At 46.2% G+C, this 18,743-nt stretch overlaps 1 protein-coding gene across 1 annotated transcript; it reads left to right on the top strand.

The window, feature by feature from the left end:
- The first annotated feature begins 649 nt into the window (after positions 1-649).
- On the top strand, positions 650-5,501 carry LOC132463679 (TOG array regulator of axonemal microtubules protein 1-like). The gene is made up of 12 exons (XM_060059977.1): positions 650-658; positions 746-1,103; positions 1,892-2,018; positions 2,220-2,325; positions 2,689-2,978; positions 3,336-3,494; positions 3,591-3,717; positions 3,804-3,973; positions 4,248-4,431; positions 4,560-4,779; positions 4,874-4,960; positions 5,224-5,501. Exons 1-12 carry the CDS (start codon positions 650-652, stop codon positions 5,448-5,450), a joined length of 2,064 nt encoding a protein of 687 aa, XP_059915960.1. The 3' UTR covers positions 5,451-5,501.
- Positions 5,502-18,743: the final 13,242 nt, after the last annotated feature.

The raw sequence follows: 18,743 nt of genomic DNA, 5'->3' as shown, positions 1-18,743 counted from the left end.
CCCCAGGTGAAGAAGTCGTATACTTTAGTGTATTGCACATATAATTGAAACATACAAAAGTTATTACAAGTAAACTTTTACTTTTTGTGCTTAAATTAAAGTATTTTTAACGCATGTACTTTTCAAAAGTGTACTTCACAATAAATGTCATTAAGTTCCGCTTTAATGTACTGAAAAATAAGTACACTAATTCTGAAATACTTGAAGTTGTATTGCATAATGCTTGTAAAAAGTGTACTTTATTGTGAATGTATCGTAAATGAGAAGTGTATTTAAGTAAACTTCATCTCAAGCTGTACTTAGAGTGTACTTACAAAGATTATACAAAGTTGCAAATAAGTGGTAATCTAGTGTACTTGTGTAAAGTACACTTATTTTCAAGTCCTGTGTACTACACTATTAAAATGTTTTATTAAAGTGTACTTAAATTTCCCCTCATTAGAAGTGGCTGACCCTGACCACCATCGTGGGGTTAGGCTGCCCCGGTTGGCTGCCCCAGCCGCTGGCGCCAACGACAGGATCGTCCTCCCCCCTACTGAGGCCAAGCCACCACATAAACCCCCAGGTGAACAAGTAGTACACTTTATTGTATTGCAAATATAATTAAAGTACACAAAAGTTATTCCAAGTATATTTGTTGCTTTAAAGTATGCTCAAGGTGTACTTTTAAACAGTGTCCTTCACAGTGGATCGAAGAGGTCCTCTGCGGGACGCCCCGCTGAGCTCCGCCCCCTCGTCCTGGAAGGCCGCTGCCTCCTCCCGCCGCCGGGCACTCGGAGGCGCCGAGGTGGACCTCCCTGGGACGGAGCGCTCCCAGTCCGCCAACGGCCAGAGGTCCCAGGCCCCAGGCAGCCCGCCGGCCTCTGACGTTCCTGAAGGCGTGGTGGACAGGGGTAAGTACGCGTTCAGCCCGTTTCCCCCTGTGCAGGAGCGTCTGAGGAACGGCAGGATCCCCCGGGAGAAGCTCCGGGGCCCGCCCCCCCACCAGGCAGGGGAAGTGGCCGGGTCCTCTGGGAAGGGGCAGAAGAACGGGGGCCACTGTTTCCCTGACCAGAGCCTGACCGCTGAGCCCAAGCTGGAGGAGAAGCTGTTGGATAGCAGAGGTAAGAATTAGGGATGCACCGAATATTCGGCCACTGAACATGTTCGGCCGAAAATGGCCCAAAACATAATGTTTGGTTTTGGCCGAAGGAGTAAAAAGGCCGAACATAATACGCCGAACATTTTAATTTTTGAAAAAAAAATAAAGAAAAATGTCTTACTCATTTATACAAAGGTACATTGTTCTTAAATTCTTGCTATAAGATCTGCTGGAATGTTAGAAAACGTTCAGTATTAGATAAATATTTTGTATCAAATTAGTAATTGATTTTTTTTATTGAAAAGCAAGACAAAAAAGTTTATTAAGGACATTTAATTGTTTGATTTATGCAATGGTGAAAAATTAAAGCAAAATGAATGAAAAACAGTAAAAGCAACATTCGGTTTGGGCTTTCGGCCAACTGTTTCAGTATATTCGGTTTCGGTTTCGGCCAAGAATTTTCATTTCGGTGCATCCCAAGTAAGAATGGCATCTCTTACACAAATAAATCAATCCAATGGAACTCTTCTTTTTTTATAGGATTGATCCTGCATGCCGCAAAGCTTTAATTATTAGCCCGGGCTTTTATTTGTTTCAATCCCTGAACTCAAGCGGCTTGTGTTTGGGACAGACGTCTATATGGAGCAGGCCTTTCATTCCTTTGGATTTTCCTTTTGGTGAACTGATGCCATCTATTGGCGAAAGTTGGTAATGCTCGCAAATACGTCTGTGACGTTGTCACGCGACCCTGGCAAGGCGCCGGCGTCTAATTGAGACCGGCGTTTATTTTACAAACGTGTGTGTGTGCAGATGAGCCGGCCCAGGGCTCCCTCAGCGGCCCCCAGCGAGACCCACCAGAGCCCCCCGGGCCCCACCACTTTCACAAACCTGAGCTGGCCATGACACAGAGCCTCACTCTCATCAGCTCAGAGAACTGGTGAGACACACACACACACACACACACACACACACACACACACACACACACACACACACACACACACACACACACACACACATACACACACGCTCAGAAATTGCCCACACACATACACACACACACACCCACACACCGAATTAGTCGAAGCAATCCGAACTTGTGTTTCATCTGACTGACCTGCTGTGGTTCTGAACGCAGGGAGGAGAAGATGGAAGGGCTCACGGTGCTGCGCAGTCTGGCCCAGAACCACGTGGACACGCTGCTCCCCAGGCTCCGCGACGTCTGCCTCGACCTCGTGCAAGAGGTAGCTCCCCCTCTCTGGGCCTGCTCCCTGGTGCTCTCTCTCTCTCTACCGTGTAACGTGGAGACCAGCGTCTGTCTATGTGGGTGGGCGTGTGAGTGGGCGGGCGGCTGGGTGTGGACAGTCCGTCACTGTCTGCAAGTGATAAACAAACTCAATCCTGTCTACAGCTTAGTCTATATACCTCGCTGTGTGCAAAGACATCCCCATCAATTCTACCCCGTAGAACGAGTGGTTGATTCGACATGAACAAAGTTAGCAAAACACAGCCTTGAATGAAGTGAGGAGTGTGAAACGTACTATAATGTAACGGATGCATTTCATTCATATAGCGCTTTCCAAGACACTCAAAGAACCTTTACAGAGTCAGCGTGTTGTCTACCTCGTGTTTGTCTGTCTCCGTGTGTGTCTGGTTCTCCGGTGAAGAACCTGCGTTCGGGCGTGTCCCGCGTAGCCGTGTGCACGCTTGGCGTCCTGTTCTGCCACCTGCAGCGGGCCATGGACAAGGAGGTGGACACCACGGCCAGGGCGCTGCTGCACAAGGCGGCCGAGAGCAACTCCTTCATCCGGGAGGAAGTGGACGCGGCGCTGGGCCACATGGTGCGGCACTGCACGACGGCACGCTGCATCAACGCCTTTCTGGACGGGGGTTTGAGGTCAGGGCACAGACACACACACGCACAACGCAGACACAAACACACTATATTGCGCCTTGTTATGTTTTCTAGTATATCTACCACAGTATCGGTATTAACAAGATCAAATCTGTGATTTATAAAAAGTACAAAGAATCAGCAGCAGATGTAAACGCACAACAGAAAAAATAGACATTTAAACAGGACTTGAGTGTCGAAGGAAATGTTTCTAACATCCTTAATCTGCTTTGGACTGCTAGGTAGGATACTCCAGAGGTCTAGCCTATGTTTCCTTATCTCCATCCGTTGTGTACTTCTGTGGTTTGTGTCTCTTTGTGTGCGTCCTTCATGTTGAGCCTGTGTGTGTCTGCACTGCAGCCACCTGAGCGCGGTGGTGAGGAAGTGCGCCGCCCAGCACCTGGCCGACCTACTGGAAAGGGTAGGCGTGGCCCGCCTGCTGTCCGGAGGGAAGGACGTGACGGACAGAATCCTCCCGGCCGTGGTCAAGCTGGCCCTGGACTCCTCCCCGGAACCCAGGCACGTAGAGCCCCCGGTGGCTTCCTGTGTTGGCTGAAGGCTTTGGCGTGTGTCCAACGGCTCGGTGACGTGCCGGTCTCACTCCTCCCCCTTCAGGTCCTTTGGCCGCCGGATGTTGCTGTTCCTGTCCTCCCACCGGGACTTTGATAGCATGCTGGAGAAGAACATCCCGACCAAGGACCTTTCCGCCGCCCGCAAGACGGTCAGCGGACTCAAGGCAAAGGTACAGAAGGCCCCGCCCTCTCGCCCCACCCTACCGCTTGGTGACGGGTCTTGTGAACGTTGTTGTTGTTGTGTTTGTTGTGTCAGGGTCAGGGTCAGGGTCAGGGTCTTGGTGAGACGCCCCAGACCCCAGCCTCGCTTCCCGGCAGTGGCACCGTCAGGGCCTCGACGCTCAAAAGGAAGCTCCCCAAACCGACCATAGCCCGCAGCCCCACCGTCACCGCCAACCCGACCAACACCACCACCACCACCCCCAGGTGAGACTCCTCCCAGACACATGACAGCCACCTTTGAAATATGTTGGTGAAAGTAAAAGCCTTCCTTATGCTATGAGGTCAGCTCCTCTCTCGGGGTCGTGTTCCAGAACACACATGATGGCTTTTGTTTGCAATGTCGCTCCTATATTTATTTTTGCATTTGTTTGTTTTCTCAACTAAGAATATCTTTTATCTTATTTCCAAGATCATATATATATATATTTAGTAAGTACGTATGCAATTTCCAGACATTATATTTTGTGGTACCCTCCAGGGAGCCCAACAGCAAGTACAGCTCCAAACCTCAGGGGCCCATCATCGAAGACAAGGCTGAGTACATCAGACAGCTCACCGCTCTGCTGGAGTCCAAGGACTTCAGGGAGCGCATCAAAGGCATCGACCAGCTGGTGGCCGACTGCCAGCACAAGCCCAGCATGGTCGTCCGCAGCCTGTTCCCGGTCCGTAAAACCCCCCCACCGCTCGTAAACGCCCACTACTTCACACTCGCCCTTATCCCCTTTCCTGGTGGGACTCCCTCCTGTCCCCTTTTTGTTCACCCGTTCCCCGTTTCTCCCCGCTCCCCCAGGTGTTTGACGCCTTCAGAGACCGCCTGCAGGAGTCCAACCGTAAGGTGAACCTGTATGCCCTGGAGGCCCTGCAGGGGATGGTGCGCCTGCTGAAGGAAGACCTGTCCGGGGTGCTCAACCACCTAGTGCCCGCCATCGTGGACAACCACCTCAACTCTAAGAACCGCGCTGTGTACTCGGCCGCCACAGGGGCCCTCTGCGAGCTGGTGCTGAACCTCGGTGAGGGCCCGGTGGGGAGCTGTCCGGAACACGGTCCGGTCTGACCACGGCGTTGTCCTTGTTACTCATGCGTTCTTCGCTTGCCCCTCTCCAGACAGCAGCCTCCTCCTGGAGCCGTTCGGCTTCAAGGCACGGGTTCTTAACGGCCAAGCAAAGGTGGATCTGATCGAGAAGGTTGCAGGTTTGTTAATGGCTAAAATGTTTGTTTGTTTTTTGCAATGATCAGCACCAAACATACGTATACCATTGTGTGGCCAATCAAGAGGCATCTGATCCGCTCTGCTCTGCCGCCTCCATCTCCTCCATCTCTTCCTATTCCTCGTCTCCTCCTCTCCTCTGTCTCCTCCTGTCTCCCATTATTTTGTCTCTCCTTGGTTTCCTCCTCCTTCTCTTCCTCTGTCTCCTCCCCTCCCCCTTTCCCTCCGTCTCCTCCTCCCCCCCCAGAGCTGGTGACGGAGCTGTACCCCCGCCGGCCCCAGCTGGTGGAGCAGAAGGCGCTGCCCCTGCTGTGGGGCCTGCTGGGCCCGTCCAGCGGCAGCGTGCACCGGGCGACCACCAGCCTGTGCCGAGCCCTCCACCATCAGATGGGGCCCGGCCTGTGGCAGAGCGCTGCCTCCCAGCCCCCGAGCGTCGGCAGGGACCTCAACCAGCTGCTGAGAACCATGTCCTGAATAAAAAATGACGTAAGGACGGGAACGAGAAGACTCACTGCTCTCTTTGCACTTTTACAGTTAGCTTGTGTTGCACTTTAACAGGTAGCCTCTCAAAGCCTGCATTCAAAGCCTGGGGCCTCATTTATCAACCCTCCCTACGCACAAATCTGAGGGTAAGGAGGGTGTAAGATCATTGCCACGCAAAGTATGGAATTTAACAAAATATACTTATAAATAATTAGCAGACCCTCCAGGATTTCGCGATCTTGCAAAATTTGCAAAATCAACTAATCACAGCGAATTCAGGGTGGTGTCGCAATTTTTAACCAACCACCGCAACTTTCCCACAAATTTGACCAATCAGTGGAGTCGTCTTGAACTGACGTCGACAAACTACCTTCCGCCTTACTTCCGTGTTTACTACTTCAAGCGATTCAAGCATTCATGCAGCATGAGCGCGTCAAACGTTTCAGACTTGCAGAACAAATTAACTGCGAAAGATCGCGAGAAGGAGTCTGCTTTGCTCAGGAGGTAGAGCTGTTGCCTTCTTCCTAGTTCGATCCCCAGCTCCTCCTAGCTGGGTGTTGATGTGTCTCAGACCAAGACTTGACCCTAACCACTCCTGAAGAGCTGGCTGTTGCCTTGCATGGTTGACGCTGCCGTCGGTGTGTCAATGTGTGTATTAAACGATGAAAGTCGCTTTGGATAAAACCTGCTAAATGCCCAATTGTAAATTGTAAAACAAGTATTCTACATGAAAGCGGGGGGTGGGATTATTTTGCACTGAATGCAATATTGTGGTGGAACATAAGCGGAAATCTTCCATTGATAATCACTTTGCCACCGCGAAACATAACCACAGAGCTGCACGAAGGTTGTCAGACGACGAGGCACATCACTATGACAAAGGCTGTTGCATCCAAGTCAATTGGCAGCGCGGAAAGAATCAAGAATCAATGATTCATAGGACCATTTCTCAGTGTTTTTGTTCTTTTAATTAATGTTTTTTTCAGTATTACCTTAATATTTAACAAATTACTTGGGGAAAATTGCAGTAATAACATCAGGAATATCGCAACTTTTATCCCACCTTTCACTTCCTCTCGCACTGTAATCGCAACAAAAACATTAAAAACATCGCAACTTTCATCGCAACTTTTTGGAAAAGCTCACGCAACATCGGGCATTTTAGGCCACAACAATCTCAAAAAAAGGCCTGCGACATCCTAGAGGGACTGACTTAGGAATGCGTGTAAATGTAGGCACAGCTCTGGCCATGCTTACGAACAGAATCTAGTGGTATAATAGCGATATAACAAGCCCAAAGCAAAGCATTTAAGAGGGTCAACGTCTGCATTAAGCAATCGACATCCAACCATGTCCCTTGTTTACTTTAATTAGAAAACATTAAATTACTCCTTTGTCTAAATTTAAACAGACAAATTACCCTAATTGGTGTCAAACCCTATAAAAGACAGCTGTGACAAATGTTTGAAATCTAGTGCAATGGCTTACCTTGCGTTATTGGAAGACTTAGCAAACCATGTGCTCCGCATCGAGCGCGTTTTCAAAGATAGCGCTGATCTGCTTGGGGAGAGCACGGAGTGGCTTCTTAGTAGGTGCCGCTTCCCAAAGAATGTACTGCTGTGTCGTGATTTAGGGCCAATGTTTGCTCGAGACACGAGACTCACGAACGCAATCCCTGTGCATATCCAACTCCTTTCCACCCTGGGATTTTAGCTACCGGCATATTTCAGCGTGAGGTTGGAGACATATCCGGCATTTCCCAGCCATCGATGAGGAGGACCATGCCGGCGGTGTTGGACGCAATTATTTCCCTGGCCCCAAACTATATCCATTTCTCTTACAGAGGTCCCAAACAAGCCGAAATCAAACGGGCATTTCACGGCATCGCCGGATTCCCAAACATAATTGGAGCCATAGATTGCACCCACATAGCCATAAAAGCACGGTCAACTAATGAACGGTCAGTTAACAGAAAGGGGTTTCATTCTCATTCATCATGCAGAACAGCTCTGTTGGTGTGCGTCTCCAAGAAGGCGGTGTGGAAGATGGCTGGCTCATTGCTGAGTATTAGGCTACAACATGTTTAAAATTCTATTGCTGGGTTATGTACAGTTGTTTAAAATATATCATCATTAGGTGATCAAGGTTACCCACTGAAGCCATGGCTAATGACCCCCTTAACCAACCCGAGGACCCAGCAGGAACAGGCGTATAACCGGGCCCATGCGCGCACGAGGAGCACCGTTGAGCGCGCAATTGGCCTGCTGAAAGGGCGATGGCTGTGCCTTTCCAGCACGGGGGGGACACTGCAGCATCGGCCTGAAAAGGTGTGCAGGATCATCATAGCTTGCTGTGTGCTACACAATTTAGCCATCAGACAGGGGGTCCCCCTGCAGGAACTCCCCAGACCAGACAGCCCGATGCCTGACGCAGTTCCCCTACAGGGCTCCAGACTGTGACCAAAATTTGAGAGTGTGCAACCGAATTTTCCATCTATGTGCGACCAGTAAATTTTGCCCTTTTTTTTTTTACACGTTAAACGTGGAAGGGGCGCATCAATGAATCCGGAATCTTTAGCAGGCCAATGAGTGTATGAAGGATAGGGAATGGCCACTGTAAGTGGTTAATGTGTCGAGGGGGAGGGTTCTCGAGATTATCGAGCGCGAATAAACGTCTGTGCGAAGGAGAAAGATTTCACACAACCTGCTAGGTGCGTTTACAATGAGCAAGCAAACTATTGCCTCGTTCTTCCGACCTTCGGCTAGTGTGCCAGTGCAAGTCAGTCCTGCACGGGTCTTATATTACAAATCCCGCACCCGCCCGTACCCGCAATACTTCAAACCGCATCCGACCCGTGTTCCGACAGTAGCCCGACCAGACCCGCTATAAATTGATATCGACACCCGACCCGCACCATGTGGAAAATTAGAAACATTAGATGGGAATTACACTATCTGGTGTTTGGCTTGGTGCTTTAGATTGTTGTGCAAAAAAAGCACATCATCCACTGTTGACGGTTTTAGTCGACTCCTCCGCTCCTGATTAACATATCCAGCACCGGTGAAGTCTCGCTCGCAATCGCAAAACCCGCGCCCGACTCGTTTCATCCAAATTGTGCGGGTCACCCGAACCAGTGCAGGACTCTGCTTCAGGTGCCATAAAGGGCTTTTCACACGGGAGGCGTTTGTCGGGCCTGATAATGCATTCTCAATGGAGAGGCGAGCGGGCATAGAGGAGGCTCAGCGTCCTATCAAGCGGCACGACAAGTGGGCGCACTCCCGTGAAACTGTCGCTTCCGTAATTGTCGAACGCATGCTTGCTCAATCCTGGAAACCGTTGGGATAGATGAGAATCACAATAAAATGTGACACTGAATTTGAAACAGCACATTGTAATTTCTGTATCTATTATCAAAATAGTTATTAGTAATACAGTGAAAATTTGTAGAAATGTGAATATTTGGTTGGCATGTTGATTAACGTTGTGTGCCCCTAAAACTTTTCATTTTGTGTTTTGCAGCATTGGAGGGGGAAAAAAAGAGACCTTGGTCAACGGTTAATGGTTTATTTGCCATTTTATTGGCGCAAGAGGCAATCTGTTTAAGAGACTCATTGATTTGAATTAATACATTGGTCATGTTGGTCAGTTGCTCCTTCAGGTCACTAATGGATTTTGTCGTTTCCTCTTGGTTTTGCAGCACTGCCTCCGCCAGCACTCTTGGCACACGGTGCACAGAAGGGACAATGGACGGTTCCTCCGACTCCTCCAGCACCAGCACCATGGGACTCGCTGTGAAAGAAACAAATTCACATTAATTTCACAGAGTCAATGAATGTGAATGTCAACATTTAAATAAATGTAAACAAACACAGAGTTTGTTTCTTGTACCTTCAATTTGAATGTTAGACGGCCCGGCTTCAGCGTCGGTGTCACCGTCCTCAATTATGCAGGACAGAGCTGTGTCGCCGATGATGCTGGCAATTGGGTTGTCCAAAGGGGAAAGTTCTGTGGTGTTCTGTCCCCCCCCAGTTGGTGATGTCTCACGTCCGTCTGTGGGCTGTGACTCTTTTTTTGGGCATTGAGTTTAACGTCAAACCATTTTTTCTTTACTTCAGATAGTGTTCTCACTTCTGACCCAACTGAATTAACTGCATCAGTCACATTTTCCGATGAAGCAATCTTTCTTTTGTTCGTTATGCCTCCTGCAATAAGCGAGCTAAAAAGTATTTTTTGATTTGATTCAACCTTGTTTCCAAGGGTTTCCATTTCTGCGTTGGAGAAGTTTATTTTCTTTGCCCTCTTCGTCATTGTAGCGGTGAATGGTAAAACACATTCACATGGTTAATAAAGGGATGCGTTGCGACCAGAGGGGAACCCTCAGGGCCTTCTAAAAAAAAAAAAAATCTGAACCAAAAAATATGAGTATTAAATAATATATATATATATATATTAAAAAATAATAATAATAATAATTTAATACAATACATTAAATACATTTTCTTGCATCTATGTTCTAAAGTTAAGTTTACTGTCAAGTTCACATCAGCAATGAAAGGGTTAATGTCCTGCAACATGTTATCCAATCAGACTAGTCTGTCTCTATCAAGCCCTGTTAGCTTGCTCATTAATAGGGGATTATCACGCTGATTATCACGTAGTACTTCCGCATTCGGTGATCTTTGTGCACTGTCACATCCGGTGAATCACTCATCACTCTGGCGAACCGATGGTGGACCGGCAGTTCACTTTCACGACATCCCTGGTAAATGTACCCAAACTCACGTTTTCTGACGTTCACAGACTTACTTGCTGGAACAATATTCAAAACATTTCAATGTAAAGGTCTCACGCTGTGGATTTGTTATCCATCCCGATGCTCCTCACCTCGGTGCTTGCCCCAATGCAAGAGTATGTGACTCACGTGCCGTTCCGTTTTTTGGACTTGCTGAAGTTAAATGCCCAGACATCTCTAGCGTTTCTCAGGCAGGACATGTTAAAATGGTGAATGTTCAGGCAAAACTGAAAAATAATCATAAATACCTCTGGCAGGTTCAAGGTCAATTGGCAGTAACTGGATTGAGTTGGTGCAATTTTATAACAGACACTGAGGGAGACTTCACAGTCGAAAGAGTCTGGAGGGATGATGAAATGATAAAAGAGATGAAAAATAAGGTAGACTTGTACTTCTTTGGTACATATATGAATGTGTATCTTCAGCAGAAAGTGAAATGAACTGAATGAATTAAGGAACTGAAAGAATAAAAAGGATTTAATTCATTCCCTTTTTCTGAGTACATCATTTACCACATTACATATTAACATTATTTTGAATTCTTTCAGGATGGACCGACTGGACTTTAAAATTGATTATAGATGAGACCTCTCATTCAATTATATACATGTCATTCAAAATCTACAGTACAATGTTTTCAGTATAAAGAATTACAGCTCCGGAAAAAATGAAGGGACAACTCCAAATGTTCCGTGTCTCTCGTTTTAATATTTATAGGTATATGTTTAAGTAGAAACACTATTCAACAGGGATGTAGCCTTTTAAATCAAGTGGTCCCTGGAAGTTGGTCATCACACAGCAGACGGTCCACAGCTGGTTGACTGTCCCAGACAAGGTGAGAGGGACAGTGCGTTCCCAGATGCGGTATTCCTTGACTCTGCGTATTGCTCTTTCCACAAGTCGGGCGATTGCTTGTGTTTTCAGAGCATCCTCTTTGGTGAACTGCGCTGTGGTTAGAGATAAGTTAATTAGTATTATTATTATGAGTGCTTCAGTACATCTTAAACATTTGTCTGCATATCTTAATGGTCACATTTGGGACACAGTTTTAATTTGAAACTTTCATTCCTTTCATGCCTACCTGTCATCTTGAAGGGTGGTATCATCAGCGTTGCCCCATGGTCAGCTAGCAGCTTCTCATTGGTGAAACCCTTGTCTGCCATACAGCCATCTCCTGGCTCCAGTAAATCCAGCAGTCCACTTCGTTCAGTCAGATCTCGGTCAGAGATCTTTAAGGCCTTGATTGGCAATCCCAATCAAGGCCTTAAAGGTTGTCGTGTTCTTGCAAGATGAGAAAACCTCCGACTGGAGAGTGAGGGATAATGGATTCTGGCATCGCACCTTGGTGCAGTCGATGATTACCCGAACATCTGGACTGTACTGCACAAATTTGCTTGGCATGGTGTTCTTGACTTGCTGTTTATTCATCCAGATGGGGAGGGAGCCATGGAGCAGGTAAAGGTAGTTTGCCCACGTTATAACTACACGGGAGACAGTGGACACACTGACCTGAAACATGTCAATTGCTGTATGCGTGCAGCAGCAGCAGCATCCAGTGCACCTGAATGAGATGAGAAAACATCTCATACAACATCTGACCCAGATTTTGGCTGTGACTTGCATATTGGAAGTAGTTATTGGAAGTAGTTTGGACCTCTAAAGAAATTGCTTTTTATAGCTCAATATTGCTTTTAAAATGTGCTTTTTAGAGCTCAATATTCATCTTTACATTTAATCATGTATTTTATCTATGTAAGATAAAATGCAACATTTGTACTTGTGATGAAGCTTTTCACATTGTGGTATTGGTCAAATGCTGGGACAACAATAAGACTACATTTTGTGCCCGAGTTCTGAAAAGTTGACCTACCTCCACCGTATAACCTACTAAGAGCCCATTCTGTGATTAAACCATAGGTAGCACATCCTGTCAGGTAGGTGGTTGAAGAACAGTATGGGGTATTAGTAGGCCAATATTTCAGAACACTAACAAAAACACTGACAAACCTGGTTTAGGAGCAGAACCGTAATCATGTTCTGTCATCACCACCGAAGCTGCGATCTCCTCATCGGCTCTTCTTCACACGGCAGCGGTTGCTCCAGAGGAAGGGCTGGGTGAACGTCATGGCCTAAGCGAGTTGATGCTCTTTTATAAACGGACTCCATTCTTGGCAGTCCCCAGTTGTTCCACTGGAAACAGGAGGGTACAGACCCGATTTTCAGTTGCTAAGACAGTGGAAAGGCATTTCAAAACCGAAAATTATCGGAGATATCAATGAATGACAGGCTGTAAGAATGTGGCTGGAGTTGTCTAACTGACAAGTCATCCACTTGGGTCAGCAGCGGATTTGTCAGCCTTACAAATCTGACAAAGTCAGCCCACCGACCTCAAGATTCTGCGGCACACCTGCAAGCGACGGTCAGTTTGAAAACTGACCTCCGCCTCTTCTCTTGACATTCAGTGTCTGACAAACACACACCTGGCCTTATATTACCTGGGCGGTGCAAAACCCGCATACAGACTGTTAAGTGTAAATATATGTGTCAAGTGTTAATACATGATTACGCCCTTACTTTCGAGGGACAACGTGATGACGTCACTACGTTCTTGTGAAGCAACGCGCGGGTCAACTGTCCCGTTATTCTTTTGCTGTTGTTGGAACTGACTGGACAGTAGTCACTCATGTATTCTAGAGAATAAATACGCCAAAGGCTAAAGAGAACATGTCGATCTGCTTATTCTTCACCACGCCAGAGAAGAGGAGTCACCGCTCTAAGCTTAACAGGTTATGGGCACAGGAAGCGCTTGGACACAATGAAAGTATAACAAGCATCTTGGACGAATTGGCGCGAAAGCAAAAATGGCAAGCACAACGGCAGGAATTATTTGAACAAAGCTCATATTCGATGGATCAGAAGACAAATATGAACTGAGGGAAACAAGATTCCTAGGCCACTTGCACATTCATAAGCTAAAAGGGACAATATTGAATGAGCCTGCCGGCGCCAACGCAGAACAGCTAGCCCATGATGGCGTGAAGAATGCTGATTGTTATGCTGAACTGGTAAGACTGATAGACGATAAGAGCCTATCGCTGATCAGGCACGATGCAGCCGATGACGGCAGGAAAGCCCTGGGAATATTGAGGGAACATTATTCGGGAAAAAGCAAGCCTGGAATAATATACTTGGACACGTCTTTGACCAAGTTAAGCATGACAGAGAACGAGAGTGCTACTGACTATATGATAAGAGCGGAGAATGTCATTACTGCTTTGAGAGATGCAGGGGAGACCATGAGTGATGGACTGACCATAGCCATGGTATTAAACAGAGTACCGGACTCCTTCAAGCCACTAGCCGTCCATGTAACACAGAACGAAGATAATGTTACATTCACAGACTTCAAGAGAAGGCTACGGATTTATGAAGAGTCAGAGAAAATAAACACAGTAGAATCCGCAGGCAACGTGATGAAGACGAGTGTGAGGCCAAGCTGAGGCCCCACCAAAACGCACGCCAGCAGCAGCAGAAAAAGTGAAGACACCGACGTAACATGCTACAGGTGTGGACTAAAGTCAAGAGCATGCTCCATAAAAGTGTGGTGCGGTTACTGCAAGACCAACACACACCAAGAATCTATATGCAGGAAAAAGAGGACTCAAGATGGAGCCAGAAGAGTCGCAGAGGAACCGAATAGCAACCAGGATCAACTCTTCAAGGTCAACCACACCAAAATAAAGAAACCACAGGACAATGTGAACATGAAGGACATCATGGTGGACGAGGGAGCGACATCCCACATTGTCAATGACATCGGAAAGTTCAAGAGCTTCGATGACTCATTCCGGCCCGAGTCCCATTCAGTGGAGTTGGCCGACGGAACTAAGTGCAGCAGGAATAGCACAAGAGGAGAGGAACAGCGGTGATCTACCTACTAGACAACGCCGGATGCCAGCACAGAGCGCAACTTCGAGACGCGCTGTACATACCTTCATACCCACACAACATCGTTTTGGTTGCAAGAGCAGTAAACGGAGGAGCGACGATCACCTTTCAGTAAGAGGACAGTCGCATGGTTACCAACGATGGCAGCAGGTTTGATATCCATGAAAGTCGTAATTTGTTTTACTTGCCAACTGTTGAAATTAATGTTGATCAATGTTAACATTGTGTGTGTCAATATGTACAAACCTGGCATGAGATTTTGGGTCATTGTAACTATGAAGATGTACAGAAGTTACAGGGTATAGTGGAAGGCATGGAGATAGAGGGAGGTGCAGTAAGGCCAGCATTTTGTTAAGTGTGTACACAGGGAAAATTCCATGTGGAGAATTCCAAACACTGTTAAGGAAGAATAAAATCAGGCACGAGACGTTTGCGCCCTATTCGCCCCACCAAAACGGCACAGCAGAGAGAGGGTGGCGAACACTGTATGATATGGCCAGATGTTTTCTGATAGAAAGTAAACTACCAGACAAGCTATAAATAGTCATTTACATATGTCATCAGTTATAAATATGAAGGCGCATTTTTTTAACATACTTTGCTATCCAGACAGCAGCTATGGAAGAAATTAACCCTACATTTTATGGTAAACTATGATTATTATTAGGCCTTTAAAACATATAGATACTTTAATGGTGGAAGGTAGCTTATCACCTCTCCCCTATAAGTTAGGTTTGACATGGCGCCAGGGAGCAAGTTCACTCTGTTCCTATCTTGTGTGCTTTTTCAAGGGTAAAGCTCACATGTACACCATCGTTCCTTATGCATAATGGTTGATGTATGTTCAAGGGTAAAGCTGTGACCTGGAAAGATATGCTATGTAGATCAACATTTGGGGTTAATGAATGGTCAAGGGTAAAGCTGTGACCTGGAAAAATATGCTATGTAGATCAACATTTGTGGTTAATGAGTGGTCAAGGGTAAAGCTGTGAGATGGAAAATGTGCTAGGCAAATCCACATTTCATGCAAGTCTGACCTCATAATATGTAAGGATTGGGTATATAAGGAGCAGGACGAGAATCATTCTGGGGTGTCTTTGCAAACCTCACTCGGCTTTGTTGTTGCTTGCTCACGGGTAGTAATAAAGTCTCTGTCAATACTTGATCCGGACTCCCCGATTCCTCATGTATTTAGTTAGTTGAAGTGAAGATAATTCGGTTATATTTTCCACTACACAGCTTACGTGAGAAACAGGTGTTACAGCAGACGCACAAAGAAAACGTCATATGAGCTGTTAAATGGCCGGGGACCCAATTTATCTAAACTGCAAAAATTTGGATCAGTGAGTTTTGCCTACAAGCAAGAAAAGGGCAAGCAAGACTCTAGGTGTGAGCAGGGTGTGTTCGTAGGCTATGACAAAAACAGCCCAGCTTACCTGGTATACTATCCTGACACAAGAGAGGGTTCAGAAACACAGGTTGGTAATTCCCAACCAAGGCAGCCACAGAGAGAGAAATACAAACGCCTGAGTCACACATAGAAAGTAGTGATAGAGAGGTACATCCCAAGGTCAATATGGAAGAAAATGTTGATGAATGTGGGAAAATTTTACCAGGTCAGGGTGTTCAAAGTGGTGCTTCTGAGGTTTTACCTGAACAGATTGTAAACAGAAGGAACCCACCGAGAAACAGGAGGAGGCCATCTCACCTGCAGAAGTTTGAGACCGAGGACCAGGTTGACAAACTGCAAACATCTGTTGACTTCTGTTACAGAGCCGTATGCGACATTCCGCAAACCTACCAGGACGCCATAGCATCAACAAAGTCAAAGCAGTGGAAAAATGCAATGGATGAGGAGATGCGATCACTGGAGGAGAACAAGACTTACAGCCTCACTCAGTTGCCACCGGGTAAACAGGCACTGGGGGGTAGGTGGGTCTATGCACTCAAGAGTGATATCGACGGATCAGACAAGTACAAGGCAAGGTTTGTAGCGAAAGGCTACAGTCAAAATCAAGGGATTGACTATGAAGAGACATTCTCACCAGATATGACAAGTGTGAGGGTGGTCATGCAAAAGGCAGCACTGGAGAATCTTATTTTGCACCAGATGGACGTTAAAGCTAGGGTGGGTAATTTCTTTACTGTAATATTTGGCAAAACTGTCCTAATAGCCAGTCAGCTATATGTAGGTGAAGTGCTCTGAGAATATCTGCTCATAACTTTGCTCTCCCCTGCCTCTGTGGGCCGCACCCAAAAATTGCCACCGCTCATGTACACTTTGACCAATCAGAGCGAGGCTCCGATTCTCCGTTCTTATTGGCTGTGGGACTGTCCGGTCACCTTGGCAACGACGTTGGTGCGTCCCTGCGTGAGCGTTCACGAGCCTAGCGGTCTGACAGTTTTGTACTACTACGGCGGACAACAAATGAATAGCCGTGTCTTCATCAACGGCCCATACATTTCCCATTCCCCGGATACCATCAACTAACACCACTAAGACAGAGAAAAAAAGAGGAAAGACACTTGTTGAAAGGACAGCTACTAAAAGGGAGGCGGAGAGAGCTCGAAATAAAACCAGAGTAAACATCGGCGTGGCTTATGAGCGATGGAGAGAGTTACGTGACCGGAGAAACTTAAAATCGGACGCTGAGATGGCTATATTTCTTATAGACAGGTAAGGAATTGTGCTATCCCTCCATGGTATATTGCGATGAATATGTAAAGTGTCGGCTGGTATGTTTTTTTACTAAGCAAAGCCACGATAACCGTTACATTACGGTTCTGTAATGTAACCATTTCAATACGGTTCTGTAGGATGTCTTGCATCAGCCGATGGTTCTTTTCCCGGTCCGTTTTATAGGTTAGTTATGGTCACACCAACCCTGGCTGTCGGAATAACACAGAGATTGTGCTAACACGTGTCCTAGGCTTCAACTCAACTGTGGATAATGTCCGAGTCACGTTTGTATAAAAGCAACGTTGACACAACTGTCAAGATAAGCACTGCGAGGGAAGTCTAGCATATGATATTCCATGTATTGTTATAACGTTGTTGCAAGCTAGCAGCAGCCTAGCTCAGTTTCGCGATCGCTTTGAAGTGACGGTTTCCTTGTGTGTAATCTGGCTTTCTGTGTTATTTTATCAAATATATATATTTTTTCAGCACAGTACTGTACATACACAATGATGGACAACGACAGTAAAGAGATCATATCGATTGTCAATATTGATAAGAGGGAGACCTAGAAGAATTCTGTTATCATGGAGAAGGAGTTTTTTTTTTTTTTTTTTGCTTTTGTTCTTATGCTAACGAACTACAGTTGCAATTAGTTTGCTATCTTGCTTGGCTGATACAGCTACCTTTCTTAGGCCTACCAGCGCAATGGCAATGATTTTAAGATAACATGCATGGTATGTCTGTGAGTAAGATGTTGATGCTATATATGTACTTATGTAGCAATCAGCACTAATGTTTAATTACCTCGGAATCGGACATGGTGTTTCGTCTTCCTATCAATGTAACTGAATTCACATGAACGCGCATAACTGACGTTCGGTGGGAGGAGCTACAGCAGGTAGCGTGGCAGGGACGGGCCAGAGAGCACGCGACGGAATCTCAACGGCTGTTTTCTCCAAAATCGCCCACCCTAGCTTTAAGACGGCCTATTTGCATGCACCGATTGACTGAAATATATATGGAGCAACCACAAGGTTTTGAGAAAGAGTCTGAAACTGGTGGGAAAATGGTGTGTAAATTACAGAAGTCTTTATATGGTCTATGACAGTCAGGGAGAAATTGGAATGTAATGATACATACATATCTTACTGAGAATGGTTTTGAACAGAATCCTGCAGACAATTGTGTGTACACAAGAGAAAAACAGCACAAAAAGGTAATTTTGATCATATGGGTTGATGATCTAATTGTAGCCGCTAGTGATGAGGAACAGTGTGAAGAGAATGCTTGCAGAGAGGTTCAAAATGAAGGATCTAGGGAGGTTGAACCATTTTCTGGTGATAGACTTTAACCAAACAGAGGGTCAGGTTACAATGTCACAGCAGAGATATGCAACCAAGATACTACTAGAGAGGTTTGAAATGCAGGATTGCGAGAGAGAGAGAGAGAGACTCCATGTGAGCCAAAGCTTGAGTACTCAGAGGATGCTGACAAAATGAATGAGCTAAAGAAGTACAGGGAGGCAGTGGGAAGTTTAATATACTTGCCCACATGCACTCGACCAGATCTAAGCTTTGTGGTCAGTAAATTATCTCAGCATTTTGCTGAACCAACTGAAGAATATTGGAGCACAGTAAAACATGTGTTCAGATACCTCAAAGGTACAAAAGAACAGAAGTTATGCTTCAAAGGAAGCGACACAAAGAGACTAGGTCTTAGAATATACTGTGATGCTGACAGGGCATCAGACGTAACAGATAGGCATAGTATGACAGGATATTGTGCCAGTTTGAGTGAGGGAAGCTCTCTCATCTCATGGAAAAGCAGAAAACAACCAACAGTAGCGTTATCTACATGCGAGGCC

The sequence above is a fragment of the Gadus macrocephalus genome, chromosome 8 (assembly GCF_031168955.1).
Source record: "Gadus macrocephalus chromosome 8, ASM3116895v1".
NCBI lineage: Eukaryota > Metazoa > Chordata > Actinopteri > Gadiformes > Gadidae > Gadus > Gadus macrocephalus.
This window is presented reverse-complemented; position numbering and strand designations above follow the sequence as displayed.

Excerpts from the sequence above, each read along its gene's own strand:
- LOC132463679 (XM_060059977.1), top strand. Across the intron at positions 3,718-3,803 it reads TCAGCGGACTCAAGGCAAAG|GGTCAGGGTCAGGGTCAGGG; the intron begins GTACAGAAGGCC and ends TTGTTGTGTCAG. Across the intron at positions 3,974-4,247 it reads ACCACCACCACCACCCCCAG|GGAGCCCAACAGCAAGTACA; the intron begins GTGAGACTCCTC and ends GGTACCCTCCAG.